This window comes from Micromys minutus (assembly GCF_963924665.1).
Source record: "Micromys minutus genome assembly, chromosome: 27".
NCBI lineage: Eukaryota > Metazoa > Chordata > Mammalia > Rodentia > Muridae > Micromys > Micromys minutus.
Genome location: NC_137962.1, coordinates 35,193,662 through 35,211,390, shown reverse-complemented (window position 1 = coordinate 35,211,390; position 17,729 = coordinate 35,193,662). Strand labels below are relative to the sequence as shown.

General features: G+C 50.2%; 1 protein-coding gene across 1 annotated transcript in view; it reads right to left on the bottom strand.

The window, feature by feature from the left end:
- Positions 1 to 17,729, bottom strand: part of EFCAB6 (EF-hand calcium binding domain 6) — a gene marked incomplete at both ends in the record, with an annotated part of 175,142 nt that overhangs the window by 11,065 nt on the left and 146,348 nt on the right. Inside the window, 2 exons of the mRNA XM_080939474.1 lie at positions 1,691 to 1,918; positions 14,729 to 14,920. Coding sequence (XP_080795600.1) covers positions 1,691 to 1,918; positions 14,729 to 14,920 — 420 coding nt within the window. The remainder of the gene's footprint in view (positions 1 to 1,690; positions 1,919 to 14,728; positions 14,921 to 17,729) is intronic.

Below are 17,729 nucleotides of genomic sequence, written 5' to 3'. Positions count from 1 at the left end.
TGCACACATGACCAGCTGCCTCCAGCCTCTGCTGCCATGCTTCCCCTCCATGACAGACTGCACCTTCAAACCGTGAGCCAAAAGAAACCCTTCCTCCTCCAAGTGCTGTTTGTCAGATATTACGTCACGGCAGCAGGGAACAATCCGTCTGTTGACAGCAGCTCAGCACCAACACTTGTGCACGGGTGAGCTTTCTGGCTCTGTGCATTTTTTGCACATCAAGGTTGGTGGCTCTGTACCCAGAAACCTATTTAGGGACCAAGGCTTGGGTCAGGGGATCAGGGGATCAGGACCATGGAAACTGGGAGGATGGAGGGAGCAGGAAGGGCCAAGTGGGGCTGGGAAAAAGCCTCCTTCTGCTTAGAATCTGGAAGGAGGCATAGGCAGCAAGAGATACATGGGCTAGGTCCTGGCAGGGACAGAGAAGGCAGCTGGCTAGGAGAGAAGGGTGCCAAGAACATGGTGGGAAAAATACAGAGAGGCCAACCAACTTTTCTGAGTTACATAACTAAACAGGTACACAGCTGGCCAGGAGTACAGCTGGCCAGACACACTGCTGAACAGGTGCAAAGCTACAGAGGTGCAAAACTACACAGGTGCACAGCTGGAGAGGTGCACAACCACACAGGTGCACAGCTAGACAGGTGTATAGCTCTGTCCAGGCACACTGCTGGCCAGGTGCAAATCTAGACAGGTGTACAGCTGGAGAGGTGTACAACCACACAGGTGCACAGTTGGACAGGTGCAGAATCCTGAGTTATCTGCAGGTATCTTTCTCATTTGCTAGGGGTATCTGTTTTGGGGGGGAAATCATGAACAAAATATTGAGAGATCCTCCTTCATGATACGGCTAAATGTACAAGTTCCCAAATACCACAGACCTGCCTGTAAGGAGGGGCTGTGGTCTGTTACCTGAGGCCATAGACAAGCAGGTCTAGTTCTGCTGTTGGATAGCTAGCAGCAACCCATTTCACTCAGAGCCCTGACAGCCTACACTGGAACTTCTCCCCCCCCCCCCGGGCCAACTGTACCCACAGAATTCCAAGCTGTGTCCCCTACCCCAATCACAGAGCTCTGGAGAGCTGGATTCCTTTGAGTGTGAGTTAAGTTTTTATCATGTAAGTGAGCCATGTCATGGAAACAAGATGGCGGTTAATCGGTACTTAGTGGTCTGGCACCATCGCCAACATGACTAGCACAGCGTGCTGCCCCAGGGTGCAACGCAGAGAGGGAAATCGATGTCAATCATCCCAGTACCAGACAATCGCAGATGCAGGAGACTGGGAGCTGGGACTCATTTAAACAGCAAAGGGGACATGAAGCTCACCCTGACTGAAATGTTCACAGCTGTTAAAGTAACAGAGGCATCTGTGGGTTTCAGTGTGATTTACAATAAGCTAAGAGCCCAGCAGGGTATGGGAGCTCACACACGTGCTCCCAGCAATGGGGAGGCAGAAGAGGAAGGTCAACCCAAGTCCAAGGTCAGTTTTCTCTACAAGGCGAGTTCCAGGTTATTATGGGCTATCTAGGGAGAGCTTATGGATGAAGGAGAAAGGAAGAGAAAGGGGAGAGTGAAGGAAAAGGAGGAAAAAGGGGGAAGGGGAATAACCTTAGAACATTTTTTTTTTTAATGTACAGTGTAGAACTGTCCACTCCGACACCTGCTTGGGGTGAGTGGTGGCACTCTTACCTGCTCGTCTGTCAGGATCTGTACGTGGCGAGTGCAGATGGACCTGAACTCATCTCTGGAGACTGTGTTGTTTTTCAGGGTGTCGAAGTTCTCAAACTCCTGGGCAATGGTGTGGTAGTGGGAAGCCACCGCCTTGTGTACTCGGGCTAGAATGTCTCTGCTGGATGTTTCTTTGGGGGATGCGGGGGGCGGCACCTTGGGCATATTCTCTGCCCATTCATCGGCAGTCTGCAGAGAACAGAATGGAAATTGATCCGCTGAACAGTAGATGCTTCTGTTTCTGGGTGCAGAGAGGCATAGCTTAATGGGAAAGAGAGGAGCAGATGTGTCATGATTTCTAACGACAGGTCAGCCCAGCTGTGTGGAGGCTCAGGCTCACTTGCCAGGAAAGTGGTCCCCAGGGTGGCACTCTGCCCTTGGAAGGTGGGCTGAGAAACTCAAGGGGGTGGTGCACCATAAACTCTCTCCTGTTCCCTCCTGATGGCTGTTTCTTTGGGTTCCTTTAACACATCCAAGGGCTGGGGAAAAGGCTCGGTTAGTAAAGTGCTAACTCTTTTTAGGTTAGCAAAAAGGATTTAAGTTGGAGTCCCCAGAAACCTCAATGGTGAGTAGAGCTGTCCAGGGTGCTGGTGAGCCCAGCAGAGTTGTACAACCTGGGCCAGGATCAGGGACTTACTGGACAGAGGCAAAGGCTCATTATAATTATGAGCAAGTGAAGGGCTTGTGTTGGGAGAACTAAACCCTACATCCAGAGTCTGGTGCTTTACTACGGGGATAGATGGAGTGGCAAGCCAGGAGTAGTCACGAATCATCATCAAAGGGAAGGGAAAACAGGTAGGGACTCTCAGCTTATTTGGGGTTAGGGGTGGCCAGGTCAGGTCTCTGGGGAGACTGGACACCATGCTTCAGCCAGATTTGGGAAACCCAAAGGATGAAAGTGTGCATTAGAGGAGGTTTCGGCCTCCTGCAAGGCAGGAAACGGCTTTAACAGGGACCTCCTTGCTGAGTGAGCCAACCGTCCTGAAGCTAGGTAGGCCTGCAGGCAAAGGAGACCTGGCCAGTGATATCCAAAGGGCAAGAGGATCCAATACTGGCCCTGGCCCTGGCGCTGACCTATCTTGACGACAGTCTTATCATAGTATGGCTTTGACCCTGGCTCACACTGTATATGATACCAGTGCTGTGCTAGGCACTCAGCAGGCTTTGACAATAAATCCTATCTAGTAGTCTAACTTGGCCACACTTGAAGCGATGTCTGCCCTCCACTGCTGTCAGGCAGTGTGTTTTATGAAACCAGCAAACCCTGACAGCAGCTGAAAGTGTCCTTGGAAACACAGACTACACACTTCCACTCAGACCCCAGCCCCTACCACCCATGGATACCAGAGTCGTCCGCATGCCCGCTGGAGATATCTAGAAAGTGAATGGGTATCACTCTCTTGATTGTGAACAACTGAGGTGGGATTGCTGGTGCATCACACGCATTTCCAAACTCTAATGGTTGGAAGTGTGACTCCCAGAGCTCTGCATCTCCCAGCACCCCTGCCCTTCCGCGGCGTGTCAGCGCCCACAGAGCAGAGTGTGGAGTCCTTCCTCTAAGTCCAAACGCACACTTGAAACACTGTAGAAGCTCAGTTTGGGAGAAAGGCAGGCCTGGGGCTGGTCTTGACTCTTGCTCTGATGGGCTTGGTGGCTCTACAAGAAAGGGCTTGCCCACTCTTTGCCTTCTTAACCAACGGGGAATAAAACTGACCCAAGGAGATGACCATGAGGTGATGATCATGAAGTAATAACCCTCTAAGCTGGTTCTCTCCTTCTGCCTTTACATGGGTTCTAGTGACTGATCTCGGGTCTCCAGGCTCAAGTGGCACCGGTGTCAGCTGTCGGCCTTAAATAGCCAGGCTTCATTTACTTATTTTGTGATTCATCTATGTAGCCCAGGCTGGCCTCACTCAGCGTCCCCATGCCTCAGGCTTCCCTAGGATGGGGTGACAGACTTACACTGCTATGCCTCGCCTGCTATACCCATTTTTACAAGGCCTGCTTCTTGAGATAAGACAAAATGGAGAGTAACATGCTGGAGACATCACTGCTGTTAGACAGATCAACTGGAAAGTCTCCAGATGATTCAGGAAAGCGGTCCCATTTGGACTAAAACCGCAAGAGCAATACCTGCCCCTGAGAGGCACTTGCTGTGACGAGTCCTAAGCCAAACTGAGGAGAGTCCCACATCACTCACTGATGACAGGCTGCTGAGCCCACGGGTGAGATCCCGAGAGAAACCCGCATTTACTGTGACTGGGATGAGTGCAGGGTGAGGCCATGTTCCTGACCGAGAGTCGGATTCAAGCCACAACAAGCCCCTTTCACGTTCCAAACAGCAAACTTTCTCTGGGGTCTGGGGAGACGGCTCAGTGGGTAAAGCACCTGCCAGAGACGCCCATGAGGACCTGAACTAGACCCCCAGGTCTTACCCTACCTAAAAAGGGGTCAGGAGGGTGTGCCCCCATGATCCTAGCTTGGGGGAAAGAGAGACAGGATCACCCCCTGGGGTTTATGGGACACTAATGTCTCCTGAGGAGTAACAGCTGATGTTGTGCAGAGTCTCCCTCTCTCTTCCCTTCCTCCTCTCCCCACACACCTTCACTGGATACGGGACATGGGTGGGAATCAATACACATTTTGACAATTACATCAGTGATTGGACAGTATGTAGTCACTGCTTCTCGGCCTTTTGGCTAAGGTCAAGTGAAAAATACACACCGTCATGACTCTTTTGGAGAAGGCATGGCCACAAGAGACTGAAGCTGGCTGCACCTGTGACCTAGTGAGAGTCACAAAGCTTGGCTGAGACGTGCTCTGTGTTGTCAGACATTGGCTCTGAGCATCAGCCCCTTCCATGGAACCTTCCCTAGACAGCACTAGACAGCAGTGTGGCTGCCTCAGACAGATGGCCTCAGGGAGGGGTAGGGCCCTAACAGGACCTGGCTCCTCAGTTTCATCAAAGATGGCCCCTTTTCACCCTGAGCATCAAAGTATGATCCACTATGGCTTCTGCCTCAGCCCACGGAAGCTCTGTATTCAACCCCAAGAACTGCCACCTGTGCGACTGTTTTATGACTCTAGCCACAAACAGCTTGGCACTGGTCTCACCTTACTCTGATGGTCTTCCCTGCCCATGTTTGGGCATGCTCCTCTGAGCAGCTCTTTTCCACAAGCGTTGACCAATCAAGGCCAGAGTCTTATGAGCCCCAGGGCAAGAGGCCAACTTCACAATGGGCCCCTGCCTTCTGTGACCTCACTCACCCTGCATCTTGGAGGCTCATCCACCCATCCCCTCCCTCATCAACTCCTGCCACGCCTCTCTCTGAGCTCTCTACACTCGCCCTTGCTCTCACTCTGACAGATGAACTTCACAGAGAGCAAGGGTCCCCTGTCTTCTGTCTCCCAGAGAGTCTCTAGAGATTGGGGGAGATATTGGGGGCACAGTGGAACCAAGAAACAAGCAGCATACACACAGTGATGCCAGCATGCCAGTGGTGTGGTGAGGGGTGGGCAGGATTCTGCCTGCTCTGGGTGGTGGTCGTGGGTCAGCCATCTGGAGGCAAGGAACTGGAAAGGCAGCAAGATTCTACTTTAGGCAACTGGGAACTCTGATCATCTCCATGCTAGGGGGAAGGAACTTAACCAAACCAGAAAGTATCCCTGACTCCTTCCGGATCTTCTTTAGAAAATAAAAGGGAGAAAAATTAACAAGGTGTATAAAGCATAGGCAATAATGAGTCATTTTACGTGCATGGTTAGGGGCGGCGTGCTAGTTCTGTAGAGAGGCAGATGCTAGATGGTCCCAGCAAAAACTTAGCAGGAGAATGACTGGGAGAGGACCATAAGATCGCCGTCTAAGGAATGAACACACGTGCACACTTGTGTGCACTATAATCCACAAATGCCCCACATGCCTATAGTCTGAGAGGCTGTGTCAAGGTAGGGCACTGGCCAGACTCACACCCCCTCCTGTCCATCTGTGCAGCTCCATCCAGAAAGCAGTGGCCAAACTCATTAGTCCCAGCACTAGGAGTGAGCAACACACCTGCCTGAGCCATCCTCCCAGGGCAAACACACACTAGGCCTCGACGCTGGGACAAGAAGCCACTTGCTGATCTCTGTAGCATACCTACTTCACCTGGGGACCCGGGTAGAGAACGGTTCTCTATGTTCTGTTTATATAGAACTTAGTGTCCTGGGGGAGAGAGATGTAGGCCAAGTCCACTAGGTAAGGAGAAGGACCCTCAAGAAGAGACATGGCCCTCCTGACACACTGTCATGTAGGCACAGAGTGGCAAGAGTGGTACTCATATTCTAAACATGCACTGGCCAAACACGTCCCTTCTGCAGCCAGCCAGACAACAGGACACTGTGATGGTGACATCATACCCCTCTCGGGCCAGAAACTTGGGGGGAGGGCTCTGGCCTTCTGGCTCCCACTGCCTCAGCTCAGCCCCCAGAAGCCTCACTGAGCACCCGTGGGTGCCAAGAAAAAACAGATGGCTCCCAGTCTGACGCTTTTGTGTCCCATCTGAATGGGGGGAAATTGTGCTTTTTTTCCCCCCTATAACTAAGAGGAATGTTCTTTCTAATCAGAGAAGACACCACCTTCAGCTTTAGATGCAGAGACACCTTCTATCAGCAGTCAGCTTTACAGCAAAGGTGCCTGGAATAGGAATCACAAGGTAGGGGGACAAAGAAGCTGTGTGAGTGTGTAGCCTCAGGGCATTGAGAAAAATAAGTCCAGCTCCTGGTGACCTTTATACTAAAGCCCCTATGGTATTAGAAGTGGTAGTAACCTTGCCCTAGGGCAAGCAGACTCAGACAAGGCAGTTCAGGGAGTTCCATTCCAATGGTGGCCTAGAAACCCATGGGCGACAAATCTATGAAAGTCAGAGCTAGCTCATCCAGCCAAGCTTCACAGAACAGGCTCTGCTGTCCAGACTTGGGGACAACCTACAGTTTTGCCTACGGTCCCCCAGAGTGGGGAGCCTCTGAAACCTCATCTGTGGGAACTCAGCAGGTAGCAAGAGGCTTCTCATTAGAAACAGCACAGAACTCGGCACTTCCTCCTAGGAAGGTTATAATTAGCTCCAAAAGAAATTGAAAGATTGCTTCGTTTGATCAAATATTTTGATTAGTGGGGAAATTAATTGTCCTTTGCCTTCATTTATATTTACAGTGGGTAAATGAATCTGAAATGAATCTAAAAATAATAGGGGTGAAACTGCATTGAGAGAACATCAAGAGCTTAGATAAAAATGAAGTCTGAGCTGGGGGAGGAAGATGCTGTCCCTCACCTGTGATGCCTGGAGATGCTGTCCCTCACCTGTGATGCCTGCTTGATACATAGAGGCAGAGGCAGGAAAGTAGTCCTCTTGCCCCAGGGAGGACTACTGGGGAGGTGTCAAGACCTAGGACTGTCTGCATAGTGACAGTCTACCATAGTGCATGACTACCACCACCCCAGGCGCCATCCCAAGTGTGGTGGTGTGAGGACTGTGAAGGTTTCTGTGCAGACTCCCTACAGGTTGGATTTGAACCTTTGGTCCTCAGCTGAGAGACTGTGGGGTGACAGGAAACGGGACCTAGCTGGAGGAAGTATGTCACTGGCTTTGAGATTCCTAGTCTAGGTCCTTGTCCCCTCTCTGCTTCCTGATCTTTGTTCTCACCATGGAGCTGCCCACAGCCTGCTGCCTGACACTGTACCTTCTCCACTGTGATGGGCCACATCCCCTCAAATAATGAGGCAAAATAAGTATTTCCTCCTAAGGTTGCTGATTACAGCTGTGCACAGAGAATTCCTGGCTTCCAGAGCATCTCTGGGAAGGCCCCAAATGAAACCAACCCTGTCAGTACTTGCTGAGGCCCAGCTCTGTAAGCTGCTGGCCATGCTGACTTCATAGACTGCATAAAGTCTCTGAAATCCTCCTGCCATCCTGAGTGGCTGGGGCTTTCTGATTTACAGAGCCACAGGGCTGGGTTCTGAAAGGCATCCTTAGACTCCCCCTGCCAGTGACAGATCCCAAAGTAGTCCCACACCAGACACACAGTAGGCTTCCATGATTTCTCATACAGCTATGCAGAACACAAGAGCCCCCTTGCAAGAAGACTCGAAAATTCACAAACACCACAGGGCAGTTGTCAGGTACTGTCCTAGGACTGTGACTGAGAGACCAAACCTTCTTACCTCAGAGGGCATTCAGAGATCCCACAGGGCCTGCTGGCTGCCTCTCCCATTCTCCATGCCCTGACCATATCTGACGTGTGCTCCCTCCACAGACTTGGAAGTACACACAGTGCCCCTCCAGCATGACTGTCCCTATGTCTGAGCTCTACCTCTACCTTGAGCTTCCAGGCTCACAGACTCATCAGAAAACCACTCCTGCCTGAGTCCTAGCTCCCTACCACCCTCCCCTCACTGTCTCCTAGCTCTCCACACAGAATCCGCCCACAACTGTGTGAATTCCCACCTCACAAATCCTCCTAGAGTGTGAAATTGACATAAAGTTCAGAGAGTCAAAGCCGCCCCTTTGGCTCTTTAATTATCCAATAAACTCGGGGGCGAAGACACTTATGAAAATGCCAATAAATTCCTCTACTCAAATAAATTCCACTCCACTGACCACATCATCGCCAAACATTCAGCACAAACGTGAATAGGTTAGAATATAAATAATGATGCAGATATCTGGTTGGCTGGACCAGGGATCCTGTGAAGCATGTCAACCACAGTAAGGAATCTATGTAACAGTCCTAAGGGCAGACCACAAAGCAGCCCTCACTGTGCTGAGGGAAGCTGAGGATTTAAGTCCCCAAGCTGTGGGATCCTAATCCCAGCTCTGGAGAGCCAGCTCTGGGAGGATGCCATGGCTCTCTGGGCCTGGGTTTCCTCCCCTGAAAGATGCTGATAGAATGTGCCTCCAGCATGCAGGGCTACGGAGAGGACCAACCGAGAGTATTCATGGGAATGCCTGGAATGTGGCCGGCTCAGAGCGCCTGCCTGATGCCCTCCTGTCAGGTGGCATTTGATTGTGGTGACAAGAAGATGATTGTGTCTGGCCAGCCACAATCACTGGGTGGGCAAGTTGTTTTTTCTTCTTAGTATCTCAGCACAATCCAAAAGCAGGCTTCTACAGGGGTGGCCAGGGCCACTTCTGTGAAAGTGCATCACCTAGTGGAGTCCTCTGAGTGCACCCCCTTGTCCACCCCAAGATGCCCAGTTGGATGGATGAGGAGATATGGAGTACTACTCAGCAGAGAGAGAGAGAGAGAGAGAGAGAGAGAGAGAGAGAGAGAGAGAGAGAGAGAGAGAGAGAGAGAGAGAGAGAGAGAGAGAATGGGGGATGGAGAATGGGAGAGGAGAGGGAGAGGAAGACCAGATAAAAGTGCCACCACTGAGCTGAACCCACCTCTGCTGCTCAGTAGAGGCGAAACTACACCGAGAAGGAGTGATTTCCTTCAGGCAAGGTGATGTTCTGTCTTCCACACAAAACACTTTGGTGTGGAGTGATTTTCTGGAGGTCAGAGGGAGCTTGGCTAAGGAGGGACAGGAGCACAAAGAGGGGTCTGTCTCTTGCTCTCTCCTTTGTCCTGTAATGAGCCACTGGCTCACATTTCAAGTCTAGCACTCCTCCTTCCTATTGCATGTTGGAGAGGTCAGTCCCCGGTGATGAGGGACACTGGGGTCAAACCCTTCATGGGCCCACTGGCCTCTGTAACCATGGGGCTGGCCTTCCTGTGGAAGTGGGCTATGCATGGGAAGTGCCTCAGGCCTGGCTCACAGGTGGACTCCTGGCCCTCCCCACAGTGGGACTCCGGCCTCAGGAGGGCTCTTCTGCCCTGACCCTGCTCTTGCAAAGCATTAACTACACTGGTGCCTCTGGGAGCAGGAGCTGCACACAGCAGCCACAGGCTGCTTTTCCTGTGGGAAGGGCTCAGTCCCCTGTGCCTGCACAATGGCCACTAGACCTGAGATCTTAACCAAGTCTGAGAAGGGACACGAGGGTCACGGAGCACGAGAAATGGGTGGAGGCAGATGACGGACTTCATTCTTTCCGATACACTCGAGGTCCGCCTGAGAGTGTGGGCACAGTTCTACAGACCAAGAATCAAATGGCCGTAGTTGGAGGTAATCACTGCTGAATCCCCCTGTGAGGAAGGTGTTGGCTTCTTTAATTACACTTCAGTAATCTCTTTTTAATTACTTGCCTCCCCTGTGTCCCCTAGAGGGAGAGCATGGCTGGTGTCCCATTAATGAGCTAACGTGAGACTTTACCCAGCCCTACCACTTCTGACTTCTCTCCCTTCCCTCCTGGTGAAGAGCCTGGAGCCAAGCTGTAGCAGGCTCAGTGACAAAGGCCTACTGTCCCCCAATTCCCCAGTTACATTGGAGTGGGGAGTCCCCAGCCATTCTCTGTGGCCCAGAGCGAGGCGTCTACACTCTGAAAAGTGTTCAAGAGCTGTAGGATGGTCTCCGTGTCCCTGCCTCCTGCCCCAATTGGTAAACAGGACAAACTGAGCACCTGAATAACACCTGTGCTGTGCTCCCCTTCACAGGGGGGCTTATGGTCATTTAAGCCTGTGGTCCATTGCTCAGCTTGTCAGCCTGGTAAATGACAATCTTCTGGTTTACCTGGTCTTAGGTGTACACCTCTCAGCTAGGTGTCTTCAGAACCCTGAGAGATATGCAGGACTGGGGTTCAGCTACCTGTCTGGTCTCACCATGGTACAGTCAATCCCTGATGAAGGAAGGTATACAGAGGGTGTACAGCTGCCTTTGTGGCCTTGGCTCTTCCCAGTGCTCCACTGATGAGCACATTTAACATCACTCCATTGGCCATTCTTCTAAAACCCTCATAGGGTGTTGGGGAAAGTGTGTCTAGAGATGAGGTTGACTCGTGTGAAGAGAACCCATAATACACTGGCTCTCAGACTGTGGGTTGCAATCTCTTTGGAGGTCACATGGCAGATATTCTGCATATCAGATATTTATATTACAATTCATTACAGTAGCAAGATTACAGTTATGAAGTAGCAATGAAATAAGTTTGTGGTAGGAGATCATCAAAGCATGAGGAATGGTTGGTATGGTTGGTATTAAGAGGTTGCAGCTTCAGGGATGTTGAGAACCACTGTTGTAAGAGCTAATGTGAGGGGCTCCAAGTGCCTCAGATAGAGGTCTAGTAAAATTTGCTCCCTGCTGAGTTCTGTGTGAGGACAAATGGCACCCAAAGCGGGACTGCAGACCCCGCCCCCTGCAAGGTATTGGCTTTTCCTCCTCCGAATTTAGCTTCCACAGATCTTTTGTTGTACAACCCAAGCTGACTTCTACCTTCCATCAAGTTACTCAACAACTGTAGAACCCTAAGCCTGGCAGAGTCATGACAGCCTTCCCCACAGAGCTCACCTTCTCCCGCACACCATCCCCACTCAGAAGGACAGATTCTTCCATCTGACTGTGCACCTTGATCACTCCTATCTCTGGGGAGGCTGCCCCCCTCTAACCCTCCCTTCTCACACAGCCTGCATACAGCTTCCTACTTAGTTTATAGTGCACCTTAATATCAGACATGTGACCTAGGCCTTGTTCCCTGTCTCCTAGGCTGGGACAGGTACTCTGGAGGGCAGAAGTACATACCAGGTGATTTATAACTTCCTGTAACTTTAGCTCCAGGACCTCTCTGGATAGTGTGTATACATACAAATACACACAATTTTTTTAATTAAAAATAATTTGAAATCAATCACAAGAGTCCTGAAAAACTCTAGCAGACCTCAAACCCTGTTGCCCAGAGTCTGGCTGGAAAGGCCCATGCAGAGGGGTTGGAGAGGAGCCATCTTGCTGAGCAGAGGGACAGTCTCAACTCTTCCCTTCAAAGCTATGAGTTCAGGCTAAGTAGTGTATGATGGACACATGTGGCACCCACAGATGTTCCCTGGAGCCATATGCACTATCCACATCCAATCACCTTCAACAGTGATGACTTCAAATGATAACACACAGAATTATTGTTTTAAAAACATCTTATAGGGGATATTCCTGCTCTTTCACCCCAGACATTTTTGCTCTGGGATTCCATAAAATGTAGACATAGGGTTCTCATTACTCAAGCATGAGGACCAGGATTCCAGAACCCACATAGAAACCGGGCAGGCTCATTCCTAAGCAAGCACAATCCCCAACTGCAGTATAAATACTTATCCCTATACCCACAGATAAGCACAGCTCTCACCCCTCATCGGAGAAGCTCCTTTTTGCAACAGACAGAAATATCATGGATGGACTGGTCACCAATGGAGACATCACAGAAAGGCAGAAATGGTTAAATGTCGAGAACAGATGACTGTGGAGTGCCCGGTCTCAACTGACATGTCTACAATGCAACCCTGCGCCTGAACCTTGGGGGGGGCATTGTGGAACACTTTGGAAGGGAGGGCTGAAAAACCAGAAGTCTTCTGTGAGATTGTGTCTTTTATATATGACAGGGAGACTGCAGCCATGAGAACTCCAAAATACAGCTGCCCAAACAGGACCTGAATGATGACATCAGTGGACATGCCACCGTGGATGGGGGATCTTGAAAGACTCCGCCCCTAGATAACAGGGTACAGGCCGTTAATGGCTGCCAAGAGATGGAAAACCAGACTTCTCCAAGGATGAGCTCCATAGGTTATCTAATACCAAGCAGTAACTAAATGGACTCAAGGTACTTTCTCCCCCTGTCTCTATCTCATCTCTGTCTCTGTCTTTATATGTATAAAACAATTATTAAAGAAGAAGTCATGAATTTGAGAGGGAGTGGGAAGGACAGGGGAAGAGTTTGAGTAGGGAGAGAAAAGGTTGGAAATTATGTAAATATGCTACTAATGAAATTCTCAAAGAAATTAAAAAACAATAATAAAGTGGGCTGGTATAGTGGCGCACCTGTGATGTCAGTCCTGGAAGACAGGAACTATGGTAATCTATCTAGACTGGCTGATCATCTAGAGACCCAACCGTAGGAAATTCAGTGGAGAAAAATTGAGAAAGACATGTGATAGCAACCTCCAGCCTTCACATGCACGTGCACACATACACATGTGCCCATACATGCAAGTCTGCAAACACACACTCATGCACATACCCCACAGATGTTTAAAACTGTAAAATGTGGGCATAAATTTACATAGAAAAGTGTTTGCTGAAGAATCCATCACAGGGCAAAAGCAGGAAACCCCTAAATGCTTAAGAGTAAGAGGTCAGTGGGAAGTTTCTAAGCATCAGCATTCTACCTGTAGACAGCATGGCACCATTGAATGTAAGTGGAAAAAGCCGAGACACACAGTTACATCTCTAGTGTCGTCTCTACCCTGCATAGCTCCAAATGCATTCAAGACAGAAAAAGCAGTCTTCAAGAAGGCTCGGAGGTGTTGGCTTGGAAACTGCCTTCCTTGCAGGCAGGACAGGTTGGGGCGACACTTGGTGGAGCTGATCTGTCCACCTCCCTCACCCGGTTAACAATGAGAAAACAACACAGGAAGCGCCCTGCCTGAGCCGGAGCTCACTGCTTCCTTGTAGACACAAGTCACTGTCACGGTGGGGTCACACGAATACTGTCTCCTCTCAGCTTTGCACAACAGTGTATTTCTTATAGGAAGACAAAACGATCACCACACGAGACGACTGAAATCATGCCACAGAGCAGGAGCAGGTCTTTGTAACAGCGGGGGACCTAACATCACAGCCTGACCTCATTAAAACCAAGGCAAGGCTAATGTGTCTAAAAACAAGGATGGTGGGGCTGTGGAGCACCAGGAAGCCTGGTGTGCTACCCACAAGAGTGGGCACTGCATAGCCACCTAAGAGACTGCAGGCAGCATCAAGACCAATAGCCATTTCGTATGAAGCAGCAGTGTGTGTGTGCACATGTGTGTGTGTACTTGTACATACGTGAATGTCTGTGGATGCTTGTACATGCATGCTTACACACATGCTTCACATATGTGCATATGTATGCCTGTGTGCCTCAGGACGCATGCACAGAGGCTTTGTTTGCCTGTTATGGAAGAAACCCAAGTTAACCTATGTGCTCCTAGCAGGAGGATGGGAACACATCAAGAATGCTAGCATGAACTCGACAGTATTTCCATTTAATATGGAGACTGGTTTTATAACAGATTATGTGAATGAACTAAAGCCAACATATTAATATGAGTGAAAGTGGGGCATGCTGGCTCATGACTGTAATCCCAAGACTGGGAGGCTGAGGCAGGGGATCACCCAGCATCTCTGGGTCAGAGTCCTCACTTATAAAATTGGCCTGTTACTAGGAGCTGCCTAACCAGGAGGCTATGTCTGAGGACGGTGAACTTGGCTGTTCAACACATTGTCACACACAACACAGGCTGGCAACTGGAAAGGACATGAAGAAGGGACCAGAGCAGCCAGCTCAGAGAACAGTTAGTTCGAGCTCCCTGTGGTATATCCACTGTACCCTTTTGTTCCTCTATCAAGGGCAGGGTCACAGCAGCTGTGTCCCGCCTCTCTTGGCAGACTGCTGTGTGGAATGGTGTCTCCTCACTCAACTAGGTTAGAGCTGTTGTCAGTGACACAGAGCCACTTATGTATCCATAGAAAGCAGCCTTTGCCATCCCTGCTTCATGAAGCCCGCTGGCTTCCCAGGGGACTTTCTACCTTCCACCTGGGTATCTCCCAAGACCATCATACTCCATGTTCCACTCTGTCTGGGGCTCTGTGGGAGCAGCTTGGCCTCAGTGGGCCTCACTTCTCTGGATGCTAGATCCTCTTCTGAGAGCCGGGGTCCTCTGAATGCTAAAGTCATCAAGTGAAAGCAAGCTCCCAGGCTTCTTTAAAACAAGAAAACACTTCCCCACAAAGTAGAGGATACAATTTCCCTTCCAGCACTTCACACAGGTTTTCATTTGGGTTGCTCTAAGGATGACGTTTGAATCGGCTGCCCCTGTGAGCTGCTTTGAGGGAGGGTGCCTTACCTCGTCCAAGAAGGAGCTGAAGTTCTCCAGGAAGTATTTCCAGTGTATGTTGGGGGCTAGGTGAAGTCTTAATCTCCTCAAGAAGTAATTATATTGGTTATCTGTCAGCTTCTGGCATATGCTTTTCAGGACATCTCCAAATTCCATAGCCTTCACGAACCCTGTGTCCTCTTTATCCAGTGCAGAGAATGCCTAAAACCACACAAAAGCAGAGGAAAAACTGGCAAATGTTCCTGGCAGATGAATGCCCCACCCTGTGCGTGAGGGGCTGTGGCCACACCAGGAATGGAACCACCATTCTGACACTGTGGGTCGAGCTGTGCGGTGATCATGACAAACTGTGGGTCGAGTCGTGCGGCAGTCAACTGTAGAGGTGTAAAAACGTGCTATAAAAAGTGTGCACACACTTTTCCATCTGTCGAAACAAAAATCATTCATTCTTATTGCACAGGGAAATATATATCAGGTGGTAGATTAAGATGCTTTCTTCTAAAGTAAAATTTTAATGTGCCTGCAGCCCACGAGCCCAGCTCTCCTGAGCCTTCTTTCTTGTTCTGTGCAAGTCAGGCACACCTTGGAGCGGGGAGTGTAAGTAAGTAAAATACCACAGAGCTTTTCAGGCAGTCATTAAGGTGGCAGAGCACAGCAGGGCACGGCAGGGCACGGCAAGGTAGTCCCTGGCCTTGGTCTGCTCAGCTAAGTCCTTGACATCTCTGGGCTTTGGCACATTCTCTGTAAAAGTGGACCTAGATAAGGGTTGTTGTGAGTCTCTGGCTGGGAAGTACAGGGATGTGGGTACCAGGGGCACAGCCATCTGAAAGAGGATCCAAGCAAAAGGAGCTTTGTGCTGTTAGGATGCTGGAACCCATGTGAAATGGGGAGATGATACCATGATGTTCTGGGAACCTGAGAAGCAATGTTGAGTTCAGCGCCTTCTAGCGCCAGGACCTGAAACTCCCTGAGGTCCGTGTGTAAACTCAGCCTGCTAGCCACAGCACAGACGTGGGAGCCAAATAGGAAAGGGCTTTGAAATCTATAAAACATCGTGAGATTATTATTAAAAAATCTATAAAACATAGCAACAGTATTGCTATGTTGTCTGGAAACAAGATGGGTGTGTGACATCTGCTGTGGCTTCTAGCGATATATTTGCATGTCCTGGTAGCCATCCTAAACCAGCCTCATCCCTCCCTCTCTTCCCTACCCTTAGCCTCCACCCACCTCTCAGCTCACCTCCTGTACCCCTCTGCTGTACAACCTCATGCCAACGTAAAGACCATTTTCCAGAAGAAACCACTGTGGTTCCTCCCTGAGGCTCATGGTCCCTGGCTTCAGAAACATCCCGAGAGATGCCAAGCTGTATCTCTTGAGACCCAAAGAATGAGAAACCCTGAACGTGAGAGTTCTGTTCCTGCATGGTGCTCCAAAAGAGGGCCCACATACAGAGACTGGGGGCCAAGGGCAGTCCTGAAACTGACAAGCCAGAGAACACCTGGCCTCCTGTAGCTTACAGGGATGCTGCACCACAAAGCTGTCTTCCTCTTCCCTTCTGGTTAATGACCTAGGATGCTAAGTCCTCACAGAGAGCTCTACACTGGCAGTGCATGTTTCACAGGATAGAGGCCAAGCTTTAGAGCATCTTCCGCTGGCAGTCTACACCCACCTTTCTGCTTCTTTCCCTATGGCCCCCTCCTTTCTGGATCCAAGCATCCACCTCACCTCCTTACAATGAGGGAGAGGGAGGGTCCTGTTTACCAAACCAACCCAAGTCCAAACTTAAATCTTAATTCAGAGGCGGCCTTGGAAGCCTCTTAGCCTGTGAGGGCTTTACGATCTAATTTAACCTTGCTGGGAAGCAATATAATAACACATCTCAGGGAAATACCCCCACAGCCCTTTCCCAGAGACAGGGTTCTTTCTATGTAGATAGGCTAGTCTATTACTTGCAGTAATTCTCTTGCCTCAGCCTCTCAAGCAATGTGACAACAGGCATAAGCCAGCATGCCCAGCTAGTATTTAAATCCTTAGGCTTCTCAGATTTGGAGAAGAGGGCATGGTCTGCTTCCAGTCATGTTCACAGCCCTGCCACCGAATGACCTGAGAGATATGGCAACTTCATTCACCCTCAGCCTCGGTTTCCCCTCCTGTAGTACAGGAAGAATGACCCCTAACATGTGGGCTCCTTGCAGGCAGAGCATAGCTGTCTGCAAACCATGGAGAGCCTCCATCAGCACAGAACCCTCCTGGTGTGGAGGCCAGGACTCTGCTGTGTGTTGTGTGTGTGGAGAGGAGGGTCAGGAGGGGCATTCTTCCTGGTGGGTCCTTCGTGCACATGGTCCAAGTGGGCTCTAACAATCTGTTAGTCTGAGCTGATAGAGTCAGCTGGGGTTGGTTTGTGTGCCCACCTCAGGCACCTGTGAACCAGGGTGAGGACACACTCTCAGGAGCATGGTTCCCAATCACTCTTTCCAGAGACACGGTCGTGACCTGAGGCACCACATCAGGCAAATGGGTCACCCATAGGACAATGGTGGAACACCCTTCTCCTCAGATGGCCCGTAGCCTTCTGGTCCCCCACAACAGTCTCTGTGACACAGCCTGTCCTGTTCAATCACTTGAAGGCTACTTTTCGGGTCACTCATCCCCATGGGTCCCTTGCTTGAGCACACTGAAGGCTCAGGAGATGTGTCACTGTCATCCAGTGTCTCTGGCTTTAGAACAAATTGTCTTTGTCTAGGAATGCGGGCACCTGTGTGCCAAAGTGAAAAGTAAGAGCCCAGCCCAAGGTGTTTGCTGGACCCGCCTCAGTGGGCTGGACAGAGCCAGGGCAACTCTCCACAGAACCACAGTAGAGACAGCTGCTGCAATCAGCAATTTCATCTGAACTGATGAGATGTCCAGGAGACTGGAAAGAGGCGGTGGGGTCGCAGGGGGCAGAGTTTGGAGCCCCTGGCAGGGCTGGAGGTATGTGTTTGCAAGATAGGGCTCTCTGCAAATCGTC